Source organism: Mytilus trossulus, unplaced genomic scaffold (genome assembly GCF_036588685.1).
Source record: "Mytilus trossulus isolate FHL-02 unplaced genomic scaffold, PNRI_Mtr1.1.1.hap1 h1tg000050l__unscaffolded, whole genome shotgun sequence".
Taxonomy (NCBI): domain Eukaryota; kingdom Metazoa; phylum Mollusca; class Bivalvia; order Mytilida; family Mytilidae; genus Mytilus; species Mytilus trossulus.
Genome location: NW_026963292.1, coordinates 1,386,117 through 1,403,586, shown reverse-complemented (window position 1 = coordinate 1,403,586; position 17,470 = coordinate 1,386,117). Strand labels below are relative to the sequence as shown.

General features: G+C 32.4%; 1 protein-coding gene across 1 annotated transcript; it reads left to right on the top strand.

Moving 5' to 3' along the window:
* Window positions 1–6,184: 6,184 nt before the first annotated feature.
* On the top strand, window positions 6,185–13,488 carry LOC134699239 (uncharacterized). The gene is made up of 2 exons (XM_063560849.1): window positions 6,185–7,372; window positions 12,756–13,488. Exons 1-2 carry the CDS (start codon window positions 6,447–6,449, stop codon window positions 12,955–12,957), a joined length of 1,128 nt encoding a protein of 375 aa, XP_063416919.1. The 5' UTR covers window positions 6,185–6,446; the 3' UTR covers window positions 12,958–13,488.
* The last annotated feature ends 3,982 nt before the right edge of the window (window positions 13,489–17,470 follow it).

The following is a 17,470-nucleotide window of genomic DNA, read 5'->3' as shown; positions in this document are numbered from 1 at the left end:
AATTATTGTGTGGTCCTAATAAATTATTTACCATTTAAAAAATTATAAGATTTATTATTGTACATTTCACGTTTTGTATTCCAAATCTTGTGTATAAATTGAGCATTAAAATAAGCAAGGATTGTCAAAAGACGTTAATTAAAGCACCTTTCTATAAAATATTGTAATGATATACCCGGACATAACAAATATGTCTTTATCGTCTGCAATTATCTAAAATAGATGTGTATTGATAAAGCAGTGCACCTGCTGTGATGAAGCATCACATGGGGGAAACATTAAATTATACTTTTAAACAATTAAAATCTTTTTGTTTAATTAGATAAAATTGTTGTTATCAACTTTTTTTCAATGACCAAATCACGCAATAAATGACTAAGAATTTTAGGAACACTGAGTCAATAAGTACATTCGTGTAAGAAATGAATACTATATTGGGTTACCGAATACTAATAAAAACAAAGGATATGAGGTATCCACCCGTGACACAAAACCAGAACATGCACAGCAGAAAAAAGAAGAAAAAAAAGCAAAGGAGCAACGCCTGAATTATATTATACTTTATGTCAAAGTCACAGTGAGGCCTTCAACACGGAGACAAAAAAAAAATAATTTAAAGTTGTAATTTTGATTACACTAGATGGTAATTTCGATACTAGTATTTAATGTTTATTGATAGTCTACAACAACTTATTTAAAAAGCCAAAAAATTATACTACCATTAAATATAAAAAAGAAGATGTGGCATAATTACCAATAAGACAACTCTCCACAGGAGACCAAATGACACAGAAATGCATGCCGACGTAGAAGAGCTGATATGATCAAAAAGTATGATTATAAATGCATTTTAATTCCTAAATTGAAATAACAAATCGCATTTGCTTTCATGGATCATCTTGGAGAAGAAATATGATTCGAACAGGAAATTCTCCAATCAATTTCAAAATGTCAGTCTGACCCGGCTGTCATGGGTTCAGCGTTCAGACTACCCGACTAGCGTTAGTCGATAGTAGGGTTGACATCCGTATTTTACAGTTAATCGTGCATATAGCTGGGAACAGCTAGTATGTCTAACATAATATGTATAATATAATGTTCCTGGTGCATAGTAAATCTCTCAGAACAAATAGTTCGTTTTTAATACATTTTTTCTAATTTCTGTAATGTTAATTTTGCTATGAAATCCGATATTTAAAATGTGTATGTGACCTTACGTTTTCAAATTAGCAACATAAATAAACCCGAGGCCTGCACCAGTGATCCAGCTAGGAGATGTAATTATATACTTAATCTCAAATAACGTTTTAGTATTAATAAAAAAAATCTGTATGAAATTTAAACTTGGTGGAATTGTTGTATATAATCACATTACTCCATGCACTTAATCCACTCAGTTATTTATGGACCTCAATTAGCATTAGCTGAGATTGAGCTTAAGATTCTATTCACATTTTAATCATCAAAGAATATAGCATAAAAAGTGCAAATTGAAATTTATTTTTCGTTTTACATTGCATTCATTTTACTTATTTCACTAATCTGTGCATTTTTGAATAAGATTGTTTAATTTCATTTTGTCCGACCGCACATGGAGACTCATTTGAAATGAGTTTCGTGTTCATCATAACATCTAAAATGAAATAAAATTAAACCCCAAATCTTCTCAGATATGACATTTTATATCTATAGTTTAATTTACAACCAATAAAAAGACAATCATTTACACATTTATGAATGACGTCTTTTAACATAGTTAAAAGAGAAAAGTTCACTGTACTAAGAAATTATAGTTATTGCTGGATATATATATACATATATATGTACTAGTATGCATATGTTTTAGGGGCCAGCTGAAGGACACCTACGGGTGCGGGAATTTTCGCTATATTGAAGACCCATTGGTAGCCTTCGGCTGTTGTCTGCTCTATGGTCGGGTGGTTGTCGCTTTGACACATTCACAATTTCCTTTCTCAATTTTATATGTTCGTTCGATTTTGATAAAACAATAGCAAAAGTCATGTTACTTTCAGAATCATATTTAAACAGGAATAAGGTTCATATTATCTCCGATATTTCATTGATGCGATCTGTCCAAAAATTTTTTCACAAACACAAGGATTGATGGTTTCAGGTCATGTCAGAGCATATTCGACAAGCACAAGTATTTTAAAAATTGAGTAATTTCCCACTTCTTTATTTGAATGGTGAACATTTCACCACCTTTTCTGCCAAAATAAATCAGCGCCTTTTCGAAATACCAAGGGCGATACAAAAATTTAAGGTCGAAGGACATGTTCCGATACGTCCAAAACATAGGAAATGGAAAAATAAAAGTTCACAAAAAACATAAAGAGAAAATAATTTGTACCCTTCCAAAAAACTAGTATCTGATTGTCAGATTGATTTTTTTTGGTCCCTTAAAACATCGAGTGACAAATATTTCATGCATGTTCATGACGAACAACCTAGGGTCTAATCGGTGCTACAGGAGAGTCATTCGTCACAACTCGACCGATTCCGTACCCTCATCTAAGGATAGAAGGACAGTAGCGGACTTTACCGAGGATTGCCGAATGATAGAAGGGTAAGTATATCCTGCTCTACTTGTGCCACTCGTCATAGAAAAATATGTCAATATAATTTTAAAATATATAGATCTGTGATTACGTTATGCTCTAGTGCAAGATTACTCTGACGTCCAGCGGCTGTTAGTTGGGTATGTGTCATTGCTCTGACGTCCAAGGGCTGTTTTGCCAGACAAGCTGGATCCGTTGGACACGACACGGCCCCAGATTGTCTGGCAAAACAGCTGTTGGACGTCAGAGTAATCTCAGACTAGTTATGCTCATACGAGCACGTAAGATCCGATAGATCTGCTTCTGATTAAAATGATATTAGCCCTGTGTGTATTTGGTCTTGTGCTTTATATATATGTAGTTTAAAAAAAAGGATAAGTCTATTTTGTTTCTATACAATATAAGCAGACTAGAAATTGAGATTACTTTAAAGCAGAGTTTAATTTATATATGCACTTTTAAACAACTTAAAAAAGAACGTTTGAATAGTTTAATAATTTCTGACGAGTATTATATTTTTGTTTATTAAACCCTTGGTAACAACTTGTTGGTCCTCTTTACCGTTTTTGTATGTTATATACATATTATATTTCGCTCACTAGTCTTGGCCACTACAAGGAATTCCTTGTAGTGGCCACTACTATCACATTCCTGCATAACTTCCATGCCCAAAAGAAAAAAGAACAATCAAACAAAAGTGCACAAAACACTTCACAGGGTCACAACAAATAGAGTGATATAAGGAGCTTCAAACGTCATCAAATGGATAAGCAGTTTAAACAACACTATACTACGGACACCCGTCGTGTTCCTAAAAAAAATGTAAGAACGAGTAAATGTGAAAATTGAACATATCTATAGTCCTCTATTTCGTGATGGCCTTCTATAAAACTCTCCATCTTTACCGTGGATATTAAACCATTTGTACATGAGCTTCCTTGTAAGCAGCAACCACCTATCAAGAAACCCATCACCTAAGAGCTAATTCCTCTTTTATCGGTTTAGGTAAGTTTGTCTTTTTTGTAAATCGAATTGTTATGGTTATTTGTACTAGTTAAAGATTCTCTATATCAATATAAGCATTCATGATCTACAAAATAAAAATGGACATTTCAGTGGAAAGTTCAAATTAGGGAATCCGATTTTTCTGAAAATCCATAGAAGATATACTTTCACTTGGTAATCCTTTTTGAGTCGACCTGGTTTGGATATTGAGATGTTCCATATTCATGTTTGTCTTCTCAATGTTTATTATAGCCAAATAAACGGTATGGCGTCACAAGTTTCTCATTGTTGAATGCCGTACGATTGCCTTATATAATTGTTTACACCCACTTCAATTGATAGCTGTCCCTTTGGCAATGATACCAAATCTCCTTATTTTTATAAAGAAATTACAAAATATAAGACAATTTAAATGAAAGAAAAACGAATTATTCGGCAGAATACTTTTAGATTAACACAGTTCCGTTTTTAATAAAGAGTATTTGATATTACTCCATGAATCTTTATTGATGTTTACTGGTGACCTCAAACCACGATCCATCATGTTTGTTAGTGCGAAATATACAGATCCGTGACAATGAAAACATATATTATATACAATCAAAGTATTCAGCTTTCGAAATCAACTTAATCAGTTTATTTTTATTTAATATAGTAGACGAAAATATTGGAAATAAGTATTTCATGTGGAACATTTATTAATTTTGTTTGTTTGAAGTTTGTTTGTGTCGATAATCACGTTCGTTAATCTATATTTCACACAGAAATCGGACTTGCAAATGTATTTCATATGTTTTGAAAGATAAAAGTGACGGGAAAATAATTTCCCATCGGACAAAAAAGAAATCATATAACGACGAGTGTTAAAACAAATTTATAGGACCGTATTTATTCATAAATATCTACGAGGGTCTGGATTGGTGGTCTTTAATTTCTTTTTTCCGAAGTTGAAATTTCTAGGGCATTTTTCTTCATCTTTTGAATATAATATAAAAAAGAAGATGTGGTATGATTGCCGCCTGAATTCAGACAATTCTCCTCAAGAGACACAAAATGACACAGAAGTTTATAACAGCCCAGGGTCACCGTACGGCCTTCAACAATGAGCAAAGCCCATATCGCATAGTCAGCTATGAAAAGCCCCGAAATATCAAATGCAAAGCAACGCAAACGAGAAAACTAAAGACCTCATTTATGTACAAAAATATGAACGAAAAACAAATATGTAAAACAGTGCTTAACAAACGACAATTTATATACTGCATTACAGGCTATTGACTTGTGACACGTCACAGACACTAACAAGATTTAGAATGTGGCGGAGTTGAACATACGCTGATTCTGAAAATTTCTCATGCAAATTATTTTACCGTCTAAATTTTGTAAATCATAGGATTTTTTTTATTCTGTATCAATTATTTCTGTTATCAGTAAAATACCTACTTCTTTTAATTTCGAAAATTATATTCCAGCTAGGCTTTATAGTTTTGCACCCTATTGTTCCCTACACTTGTGCTCATTTTTCTCTATTCATTATATTTGTTGCATTACTCTCAATTGTAGTACCCCCATTCATATCCTCGTTAATTTGGATATGTCTCGGATCAATTGCTTACTTGATTATTTTCAATAAGAATGTGCTACTAACCGATATGCTTCAAAATCAAACGATTCTGATTTTTGTTTGCAACATTTTCAAGTTTACTATCGTCTTTCATCTTTTATTTATCGCGGTTATTTTTCTCGGAATGGTTTACATTCCGCTATTTTAAAATTGTTCACTTCCGGAGTTTCCGCACTGAGTAAATGGACGAAATTAATTAATCAATCAGGGGAAAAGTCCATTAAAACTGTCTCGTCCATACTTTTTTTTCTATATGTACACAATTATATTTTTTTCTGTGCGTAACCCTTGATACTTGGAAAGTTTGCATGTCCGCCAGCTGAAAAAATAAGATATCAGAATATATCAAATGATGACGCCGACGCCAATACCGGAAACAACGGGTCTACGACTTTTTTTTATTCCATCAAAGCGAGACCAACACAGAAATTAAATATATTCCATAAACTAGATCCTTAAATAGCGGTTAAAAATATGACTTGGATGATGAGTTAATTGTCTCATTGGCACTCATATTACATCTTGTTGAATCTATTGCTAAACAAACAGTACACCACCGTCAATAACGGGGGTTGGGGAAAGTTGAATACTTCATGTATAAAGCTGTACCAATTCAGACAATTTTGTTTCTCTGTCTTACTTTTGTCTTTTGACTTTTCACGTTTTCTTATTTGAAAGTTCGGGTTGGATTCCTATTTGTGCCTTTTAAAGGAAAATAGTTGAACAGCGTAAAACAAGAATTACAATTTGTATTCATTTTGCTAAGCAATATATCCCAAACTTTAGTATAATTAGTTAAACATGCGTAAATGCATTATGTAAACTAATAGTTGTAACGTCACCTTATTAGAAGGCTTATAAAATCATCTAAGAAATGGTCTTGTTGTTTTTCTTCTAACACATAATCCTTTTATCTAAATCGTGAAAATAGGTACCTAAGGTGTTACTTAACACAAGGATTTAATTTATTTTGCTTGATTTGTCAACGATTCAAATGTGAAGTCATAAGTAGACACATAAGGGGAAAATATATTAACCACAAAATACAATAATGCTAGATAATGCGTTTAACAGTTACCTTAACCTACAGACCTACCCGAGTGTAACAAAGCGTATGGTTTTATTGTAAATAGGATATCGACTATTTAAACCGTAGAATCCCATCCAGAGATAGAGAACTACGGAGTTAATGTATCACAGATAGTATACATCTTTGGAAATATATAAAATGTAGAAAAATGATGCAAATCAAACGACAAAATATATTTTTAATTTTCGTGTTAACGTATTTTATATTTTCTACGAACGGAGGCCAGATTTTTGATCGTGAAAAAAATATTAATAACAATTTAATAAACATTAAAGTGAAAAAAGAATTTCGCGAATTACGAATTGCATTTAAAGGAATACTTGTGCTTGAGACTTCGGCTTTTCAGAATTCGTCATATGAGTTACAATTTCGTCAGCTGACGAATGGACGTGATTTTATTCAACTTCTTCTACAAAATGGATTAATAAAAGATTGTGAATATTCCAAAGAACCAAAACGAATTCTGCAGTTTATCGAGAAATTTTCTGAATCTGATGATATTTTCAAGCCGGAAACCGTCGAGGAAGGAGATGCTTTCAATTTATATCACAACGGCGATGCCTCAAATGGCTCATCCGCCATCCATCATTTTCATCGTCGGAAAGAATTAAAAGATTTTAGGAGTTTTGTTAAAATTAAAAAAGCTATGAAACTGTGTAACGAGTTTGTAAGAGAAACATTGGAACAAAATCATCAGTATAACAGTTTTCAGTACATTCGGGTCAAAAATGGAATGCGTCGGGATGGAAGAGACGTGAGAGACGGACACAGTATTAAACATGAACTACCTCACGTTACAGAGGGAGGCAGACGAAACATGGCCGACACTCCCGCCACAGAACACCACAGACAGAAGCGTGCTATAGTAAATCAATTCTTAATGTTTCCTGGAACAAAATGGTGCGGACGTGGACAGACGGCTCTGCACTATGATGACATTGGAGACGATCGGGACGCTGATGTCTGCTGCAGGGACCATGATTGTTGTCCAGATTTGATTCCTAGTTTTTCTACCAAATATAATTATTTCAACTACCGTTTTCACGCCATACTTCAATGTGAATGTGATGACAAGTAAGCATATTAATGTTTTATATAATTGTTTATCAATTCAAATTTTGAAGAGAAACTAACAAGCAGGGCCGTTCAACCCATTTTTAATAGGAGGATACCAGCTACATATCCCTATTCAAATGCATTAAATTTGATCTTTATAAAAAGTGGGGTTCCATCCTCTGGAACCCCACCCCCTGTATCTACAACGGACAAGGACCAAAGAAACTGAGGATGTGTTTTATGTTATCTGCAATTGTTTAAGCTAGGATTTTGTCACGCTAACAAGTTTGGTAAAGAATAAATTTCTAAAGAAAAAACTGCATGCATGGCACCCTTAAAATTACCTATTTTTTGTTTTGGTCTAGTATCTCATTTTTATTATAAGTATTAACATTGACTTTTTAACCGTATAATCTCAAGATCAAGACTTAAATTGCTTAAAAATAAAAAAAGAAATTGCCCTCTTAATTTTGACTGAACTTCTATCGTTCAACAGGTGGTTAAACACCGTCTGTTTTGGGGTGACTCTCATGAAAGGTTGAAATGATTTGTATTGAATTCACTTCATTTGTGTTACTAGTTGGGAAATATTGGGATATTCTCAAAAGGCAAATGTTTTGACAGCTTGCTCAAATGCTTTGAATTTTTTATTTTTATTTGCATTCTTGTAAAACATAGAAAACCTTAAATGACAATGTCTAGTTCCGTATATAATTAAAATGTTCTTAAAAGAAAGGGAAGCGAAACATGTACTATGGTGTATTGTACGATCAACAATAACTTGTTTGTAACGGTTGCTTTTTCTATGTTTTGCTGCTGGTGTTTAAAAAAATGTGTTTTTGAAAGTATTTTTTTTTATCGACTTACGAAATCAACAATATTTATGTGTATATCCGTCCGGGTGGGCTAATTTTTTTTTTTCACAATTTAAACTGAGCGATGACATTAAATTACAAATACACTCTTTGTCGAGTTAAACATTTTTCCGTAATGTGAAAATAGCAACAACTTTGCACTGAGCACTGATATCAAATAAATACATACGAAATATGCTTATCATCTTCGTGGGCAATCTAACCTGGGATGATATAACTTCGGGGTATGTTAAGGCATTCCTTCCGAAAATATACCTCTTCGTTTAAGAATAAGTAGCTTAAACATCAATTAAAATTTTTGAGATATTTCATATGATCCGATTCTAGTTTGTTTAAGCCTATTTACATTCATTGAGCGAAGTTTTTCTTAAAATTAAATTTTAATCGTATCTTGGAACAAACAAGGAAATGTTAAGATAACTTTGAAGCAGCACGACAGTGAATTAAGATAAATCTATTTTTAATATCCCGCTGGCTAAAAATGTCTGGATAATAGAAATTGAGGGAATCGGGCACAGGTCGACGAAACGAATTTTACAATACAATCGCTGGCTGAAAATGTCTGGTTAATAGATATTGAGGGAAAACGGGCCGTCACGTCGACGAAACGAATTTTACTATATAATCGCTTGCTGAAAATGTCTAGTTATAAAAATTGAGGGAAAACCGGCACACGTCGACGAAACGAATTTATAACTATATAATTGCTGGCTGGAAATGTCTAAGTTATAAATATTGAGGGAAAATGGGCACACGTCGACGAAATTATGTTACACGGAATCATTGGTGAGAAGTTCAAAATTTGCTATTCAGAGCAAAATTTTAAAACCCCTTTATTTGTTGAAACTGAATAAAATTGAAAGAGGTGACAATAAAATTTAAGAAGGTGGGACAGATAAGTAGAGTCAAACATATCTTTATTGCTGTTTATGACGAAATTCTTATATTTCTGATTGAGTTTAAACAAACTTTAATTACAATGGTCTGCGAAAGTCAAACTTGAAATGATATATATTAATATTAAGAAATATAAGTAGTTACAACAATAAAAAGCATAATGTCTCTGTCTGGGAATTTTGGCTGAAGTGGGACTTTAGGACGTTAGTCTTTCGAAAGTTCTTGTAACATATACCAATAAAACACTTGTTATCCGTTTCACATACTGAACATAAAATTTGAATTGACAATAAATGACAGAAAATAAAAAGTTTGAAGTACTGTGTGCAAACAAGTCAATATTACACGTTTCTTTTGATCCTTTTTACCCAGGTGCAAAAAATTGCAACACCTGTTTAATAAAAATTACAATATTATGTGAAAACTGATAAAATGAAAAGAAATCATATGAACCTTTTAGATTATTCTTTTAAATATTTGTGCTTATATCTAAAAACCAAAAACATTATAAAATACAATTTCTTTAATGTTTTAATTACATTTTATTAAGTTGCTTTTAAACGTATTACATTTCATTAGGTTGCTTTTAAACATATTAACTTTTAACAATTATGTACATTTTCCAAAGTGGTACTCATACAAGTAAATTACTCCTCTTAAGTGTGAGAATTTATTCAACAACGGTAGTATTATAGAGTGTACACATTAAATGATCATTAAGAAAAAAGAAATACAAAACTATGACAATATGGTGATATTTATGTACTTTGAAATATTTCATTTTTTAAATAATTGACCATAAATAAATAACAAAATCAAAAATAAGTAAATAAACTTCTATAGAACATATTGATGAATAAAAAAAATGTCGTCTTGCGCCTGGAAGGTAATGTGTATCTTTCACAGTACGCATATTTATTTTACGGAAATCTATGCAAAGTCGTAAGAGGTTGAGATGCATCTTTTAACATACATGTTACTGTAATGGTTTACTTTCATTAATTGGGACTTGGATATTATATAGTCTCATTGGCACCCAAACCACATCTTCTGATATCATGTTTAAGTTGCAGCATCGCTAGTATATGAAGGTGATATTCGATTCGTCGATAACTTGGAAATGTTACCATATTTTCCAACTATTGCTTCAGTTTTTGGTACATTGGTTAAAATATTTCCTCGGTCCTTATTCACACATTTTGTTGTTATGGTTAAACATTTGATAGGGGTTTTATTTGCGATCCAAGTAATTTTTTTTTAAATATCAATCTTTTTCTCGATTTACGTCTCTGTTATTTTATAAGCTGTTTTGAACAAAGACGGATTTTCTTCAGTAACAAGTTTAGCATCCTGGTTCAGATAATTGAGATTTTAACAAAATAAATATATTCCTTAAAACGAATTGGTAGTAATTTCTGATATCACATAACATGTGTTTTATATAAAAAAAAATACCACACAAAAACAAAAATAAACATTTCGTATGTATAAACGAAATATGTACATCATATTTCACCAGACGAATTTACATAAATGTCCAATTGTCGGATAAAATTGTTTTGCACCTCAAAGATCACCGGAGCGTTGTATATGATAAAAGGGTTCGAGTTACCATATTTTTTCATTGTATAACAAGTATTCCTCTTTCAGACATTAAATATAAACCAATATTAAAATGTAATTATATGGTCGTAACATAAGATTAAAGGTTAACCACTTCTAGAATATCTTTATACGGGAATATTAAATAGATAATACGCTTACTGAATACCAATATCAAACATGGGAATGATATCTTATTTACATCCATCCTGTGGTCTTTCCAAAAAATGTTTAAACAAACAACCAAATAACCAAATAAAAAGAAAAAAATTCGACAACGTATTTAGATTCCTTTGTAATTGCTATTGTGTTTCATTATGCATTATTATGTTTGAATGCAATTCTTTATGATTAACATACATATGGCAAATATGAATAATGAATGGAGATGTAGCCGGCATATTCGGCCTTCAACCATGAGCAAAAGCAATACCGTAAAGCAAGCTATTAAGGGGTCCGGAATTTTAATGTGAAACACATTCAAACACGAAAACGCCTGATTTATATTTGTCTGTTTTTATACTAAAAAAAACGTAAAAATTGTTGGAAAAGAGAGGGATAATCAAACTCCTAAGTCAAAAATAGGCTGACAACGCCATGGCTTAAAAAGTAAAAAGACCAACAAACAGACTCAAATGAAGGACCCCTTGTTGAACAGACTAAAAAAACACTAACATCTCTCCCTTTATGTTTAAAAGACAGGACTGCACAGAAAATACTAGTATGGGTGTTAAACTTCATCACTACACAAGGTTGAACATAACCAGAGGTATAAGGGCGTTCATTTTCTACTGTATTCGCATAATATCATTTACACTGTTAACAGAAAAAAGGGAGGGGGAGCAGAAGCCATGATGAAAAGCAGAAAACTTAGTAATACTTCAATTAATCGTATTAAAATTTCCCGTCTGCTAAATTTTCCTATCTGTCAACTCTTTGTCATTACATCCCATTTATCTTATGATTGGGCTTAGAAAAAAATAACAACGAATTTATTCAGAAGTAGAGGAGTTGTTAGTAAAGCAATTAAATGATATCAGTCAACCTGTCCAGTTTGAATAGCCAAGTTTTCCTCTGTACCTCGCCACAATGATAGCAATCAATGGTTTAATTTAAGGTTATCTGATAGTAAACACTGCTAAATGGACGTTTCACATTTATTTCTAATCAAAACCGCATCAAACTCCCAGATTTAAAAAGAGACGAGTTTAATATTTTGATGCTAGATCTGACATATATTTATGACTGTAATGTGATTTTAATTGACAATGTTTTGATAGGAAGTCAACATTATAAATCAAATTTAATTCTGATCCTGAGAACCTTAAAAGTTCAACGAGTACTGACCATCAGCAACTTCTTTTTATATATGTACCAAGCAGTACAAAAACATTGTTAATTAAGTTTGGATTAAAAGTTTCTGGATTCTCCTCGGTTCGTTACTTTCTTTTAACTTGATTATAACATTATTGTATGAACAATATTGTAATTAAAATCTTTCTGATTCTAATTACTAGTGAGTTAATTTACAATCAAGCTTTTTATTTTCGCAGAAAAATAAACCCGGGTATACAATTTCTTAGAATTCAGAGATGATAGCGAAAACATTTGAATGCAATTCTTTATGATTATTTATCTAATATTGCAAACTTTTTCTAACGTCATTTTGCAATCATGCAAGTCAGAAATACACATCAAAGCAAGAACAAGTCAGAAATACACATCAAAGCAAGAACAGGTCAGAAATACACATCAAAGCAAGAACAAGTCAGAAATACACATCAAAGCAAGAACAAGTTTTCAATATCCCACATACAATACATAGTCGCGTTCCAGATATACTAGTACTTAATCATATTTCATTTTAACAAGGCACCTTTTTCTTCTGGAAATGTTTAGGTATGTTTGTGCTACCTCAAGTCAAATACAGAGACGACTTCTGTCAGTTTTCTTGTGTTGACAATTACTCCTACTAAAACCTTTTTTCATTTGCAATCTATTTTTAATACTTGTATTCTTTTTTTCAGATTCAGGAGCTGTTTGAAGCAGTCGTATTCCCCTATGGCAAGTTTCATTGGGCGTATTTACTTCAACATAATGGGATCTAAGTGTTTCACTCTGAAGAAAGATGTTGTATGCGCAGAAAGGTCTTGGTGGGGATATTGTTTGAGATATGACGAAGAACCAGTAGCTCAAATCAAATCTCAGGAATCATTTAACTGTTTCTAGACTTTTATTGCAAAGTCAATGTACGGAAAGTTGACCAAAGAATGGTTGATTGGTAAAGGCGAGACAAAAACTGATAATCTGATAGTCCTGTCGTTTGGATTTTTTGGTGTACAGATAGAGTCGTTGATTGGCATTGGGTGAACGACCACACATTAAGCGTTTTGTGATCAATTGACAGTTTAGTACCATCGCGTCGGCAACGACTGTTTTGCGACGTCAAAATGGTTATGAAGGTTCGAAAAGAACATCCAGCAGCCATTTGAATGTTTGCATACATCAATCAACCTTTTGGTCGCATTTCCGTACATTGAAAATTGCTAGTGATGTTTACTGATTCCAGAAATCGGCCAGTACATAGTTATTGCATATTTAAGTATATGTACTAAATAACTCAAAACTACTTAATTTATTTAAATCACTGAATTACATGTATTATACATTAATAAACTAGGACATATATATGGTAAATTTAATTTTCGTACATTTTATTATTGTCTGTTTTGTATCAAAATAAATTTCGATCAGTTTCAATATACTGTATTTATTATGCACATGTTTATTCTTCAAAACCCAGTCAAGGGAAAGAGAAAGATTTCATAGTAAATAAAGAAAAAACTAACAATACCTTTCTGTCTTCTTCTGCATTCGTCGAAACCTTTAGATATATATTGTGTTTAAAATCAATGCATGAACCTTCGAAATACTTAAATAATAATACCAACAATGTATAACCATGTTGTTTAAAATGCATACACAGCAATAACTTTTCTGCACTCAATTTACGAACTAATGTAACGAATTGTGCTTTCTATATGAAAATAAATACTATATATAAAACCTAAAATTGGTATGGGTATCATTGCCCCGATCATTCGTACGGCACATGTTAAGCAAATACCATTATTTTGGAAACGACCTTACAGAAAGAAAGCATTTCAATACAGAAAAATTATGTCTTCTTTTTTTGCTGGTCGAAACTATCTAGATTTCCGGACACTAAAACTAACGAAGAACATATTCTATTGAAAAAGTTCCTCTCAATGTAGTCGACTAATATGGGTGTGTCAACATAGAAGTTTAGAAAATATACAGAAAATAATTGTCAATGAGACAACTATACATTAGTCCTAATAACGCGGATTTCAGAATCTAAAGATCCCTGTATTGCCTTCAATAATGGGGAAAACACACCATATAGTCCGCTATAAAAGGCACGATTTAATCAGAAACAATTAATTCAAACGTTAAAAAAACAACGACTTGAATATTACTGACAAAAATCATATAATGAAAATCAAATACACGACAGACAGAAACTTACAACAACCACCGAGTAACAGGCTGCCGAAAAAGGATAGGCACTGGTGTCAAGAATAAAGATGCTTAATTTGCGATCATCAATCCTATACAACATGGAACAGTGGTGAAAACCAAACGGTAAACATCAGTTATAATGTTCTATTTATTCCCTTTCAACGAAATCTATAAGTCTGTCAGATAAGCACAACAAAGATGCCTGATGAGCCTCGCACTAACATATATTTTAGAAGGTTTTACACTCAACATCTTTTAAAACTGTGTCATCGTCAATAATAACAGACGTATACTTTAATATGTACTATATGTCTCTGATAATAAAAATGATAAAATTGATTAATATGTTCAATGAACTATTCTTGTAAAATATAAAGACAAGCAATGGTCTCAAAATATTTTTGAGTGCAGAAGTAAGAAATTCATTATTCTGGTTTCTACAAACGAGACATTGCACGATTTGCTATTTTAAAGGAGATAATGATATTTTTTTAACGGCATTGAAATACCATGGCGGTCCTGCATGACCTGTTTCAAAGAGAATGACATTGATAGCCATTTGTCCTATAAAAATGAAAAATGTTGCTTGTTTCAAGTATTTATTGAAACTTTATAAATATCTCTGAGCTCGTCGTACGAAATGTTCAATCATCTTTAAAACACACTGATCATGATGAATGCAGATACAAGGCAACTTCAAATGTCTCTTTAGTTGTTATGAGTTGCTGGTAGTCAAGATTTTCTTTGATGTTACTTTGTATACTGAAAAAAAGCAATATTAAATTCATGTGATGCTTACATTTATCTTTGAAACGGGTATATGTCTCAACGTCATTGCAGAAAAATATAAAGCAGAATTAAGCGATAATGGAAAGTATATAGTCCTTTTCATATATCCTAAAATTCTCATTTCATTAAATAGATATAAGAAGATGTGGTATGCGTGCCAATGAAACACATATACATCCTAGTCACAATTTGTAAAAAGTAAATCATTATAGGTCAAAGCACGGCCCCAAACACGAAGCATTGGCTCACACCGAACAGTTAACTATAAAGTGCCACAAAATGATTAGTGTAAAATAATTTAAACAGGGCCCAGCGGTATAATCTATATAAACAACAAAAAACGAGAAACACTTATGAACCAAATCAACAACAACAAAAAACGAGAAACACTTATGAACCAAATCAACAAACGACAACCAGTAAACTTTTTTGACTAAGGATAGTAAACTTACGTTTTGAACAACGCTATACTAATTAATTTTTGGTACTAGTAATTGATTTTAATTTTACTGAATTAGCTGTAAACAAAATGTATCAACTTGTATAATAATCTTTAAAAGAGAGGCAAAAGGTAACAAAGCCACAATCAAACTCATAATTCGAAAATGAACCGGTAAAGCAAGAACAAAAAACGGAAAATGACCGAAAGATGAACAACAGTACATAGGGGAAAAAAAGACTGGGCAACACGAACACCGCCAACAACCCGGGGTGTTAGCAGGTGATCCAGATCCTGCTCCACACATGACATCCGTAGTATTACTCCGATAAATTATGATGACTGTCTTATTTAAAATTGCGCCATAGTAGATTGATCTTTAACGAAAACCAGATTTAGGAACAAGGTTAGAAAAATACGTAATATTTTAACAGTTTGTCATCTCGGGGCATTTAATTACTGTAACTGGATTTTGAGGCCGTACTGCGACCTATCGACCTTTGGGTTGTCTCATAAGCAATCATACCACATCCTTTTTTATGTTAATTGTTTACTTCTAAATCGTTATAACTCTGGTGAATAGTTGTCTCATTGGCATCTAAAATCGTATCTACTCTGATCATTTCAATTCTATATTATAACTGTTAGTTCCGTATGTACTTACTTTATTCACCAACCATTTACTATCTTCCATCGCCTTTGAAATAATTTGTTGGATTCGTTCTGGATCCGTCTCATCTGCATGGCTATTGTAACCCTAGGAATATTAAAACGTGTTGCTAGTTTAACAGATGCCATTTTTAAGGACTTTTATTTGTTTGTGAGTGACTATGATTGCTCTAGTTTACACACCATTAAATTACTTTAAAAAGGCTTTTAATCCTTTTATTATGTTTAATTCTTTAAAATTGAGAAAAGGAATTCAGTTATTTAAAAAAAATTGCAACTTGACTGCACCTTGAATAAACGCATCATAGATACCAGGACTTAATTTAGTATATACGCTAGACGCGCGTTTCGTCTACAGAAGACTCATCAGTGACGCTCGAATCCAAAAAAGTACAATCTTACATCAACCATGAGTGCTTACTGTCTGCACATTTATCTAAGCTCACCAAGACCATGTGATTCTTTAATTATAATACTAAACAGCTAGTTAGGTTGCACTTTTAAGAAGTTTTTACTTGACTACACCTTTAATACAACTTACATAAGCCACGAGGGCTTACCGTCTGCACAATTATCTAAGCTCACCAAGAACATGCGAGTCTTTAAATACTAGTCTGCTAGTCAGATGTCACTTTGAAGAAGTTGTTACTTAACTACACCTTTAATAGTACAACTTACATAACCACGAGGGTTTACCGTCTGTACAATTATCTTAGCCCACCAAGACCATGCAAGTCTTTAATTACTAGTCTGCTAGTTAGATGTCACTTGTAAGAAGTTGTTACCTGACTACACCTTTTATACAACTTACATAAGCCACGGGGGCTTGTCGTCTGCACATTTATCTAAGCTCGCCAAGACCATGTGAGTCTTTAATTTCAACTTGAACAACCAGTTAGTTTAACAGATGATATGAATGGACATTCTCTAACATTGAAGACTATAACATAATTCATGACAGATATCTCCTCAAACTCCCTCTTTTGTTAATCTCGCATACTGAACTTCAATAACGAATAGTACCGATATCAAGGATTTGTATAGTTATAACTATACAAATCCTTGCCGATATCAACTATATTTGGCTTAAATTGTAGATCTTTTCTTGATTTTTCGAATTAAAATACAAGATATATCAAATCATATATCATCATGCTGCCAACTAAACGAAGGAATCAACTAAATCGGACAAATAAGTACATAACTCCTTTCTGTAAGAGCTTAGTGATCAATGTCCATGGTTGTTGTGTGCTCCAATATTTAGGAGGAATTTACATACATGTTTCTGATAACAAATAAACC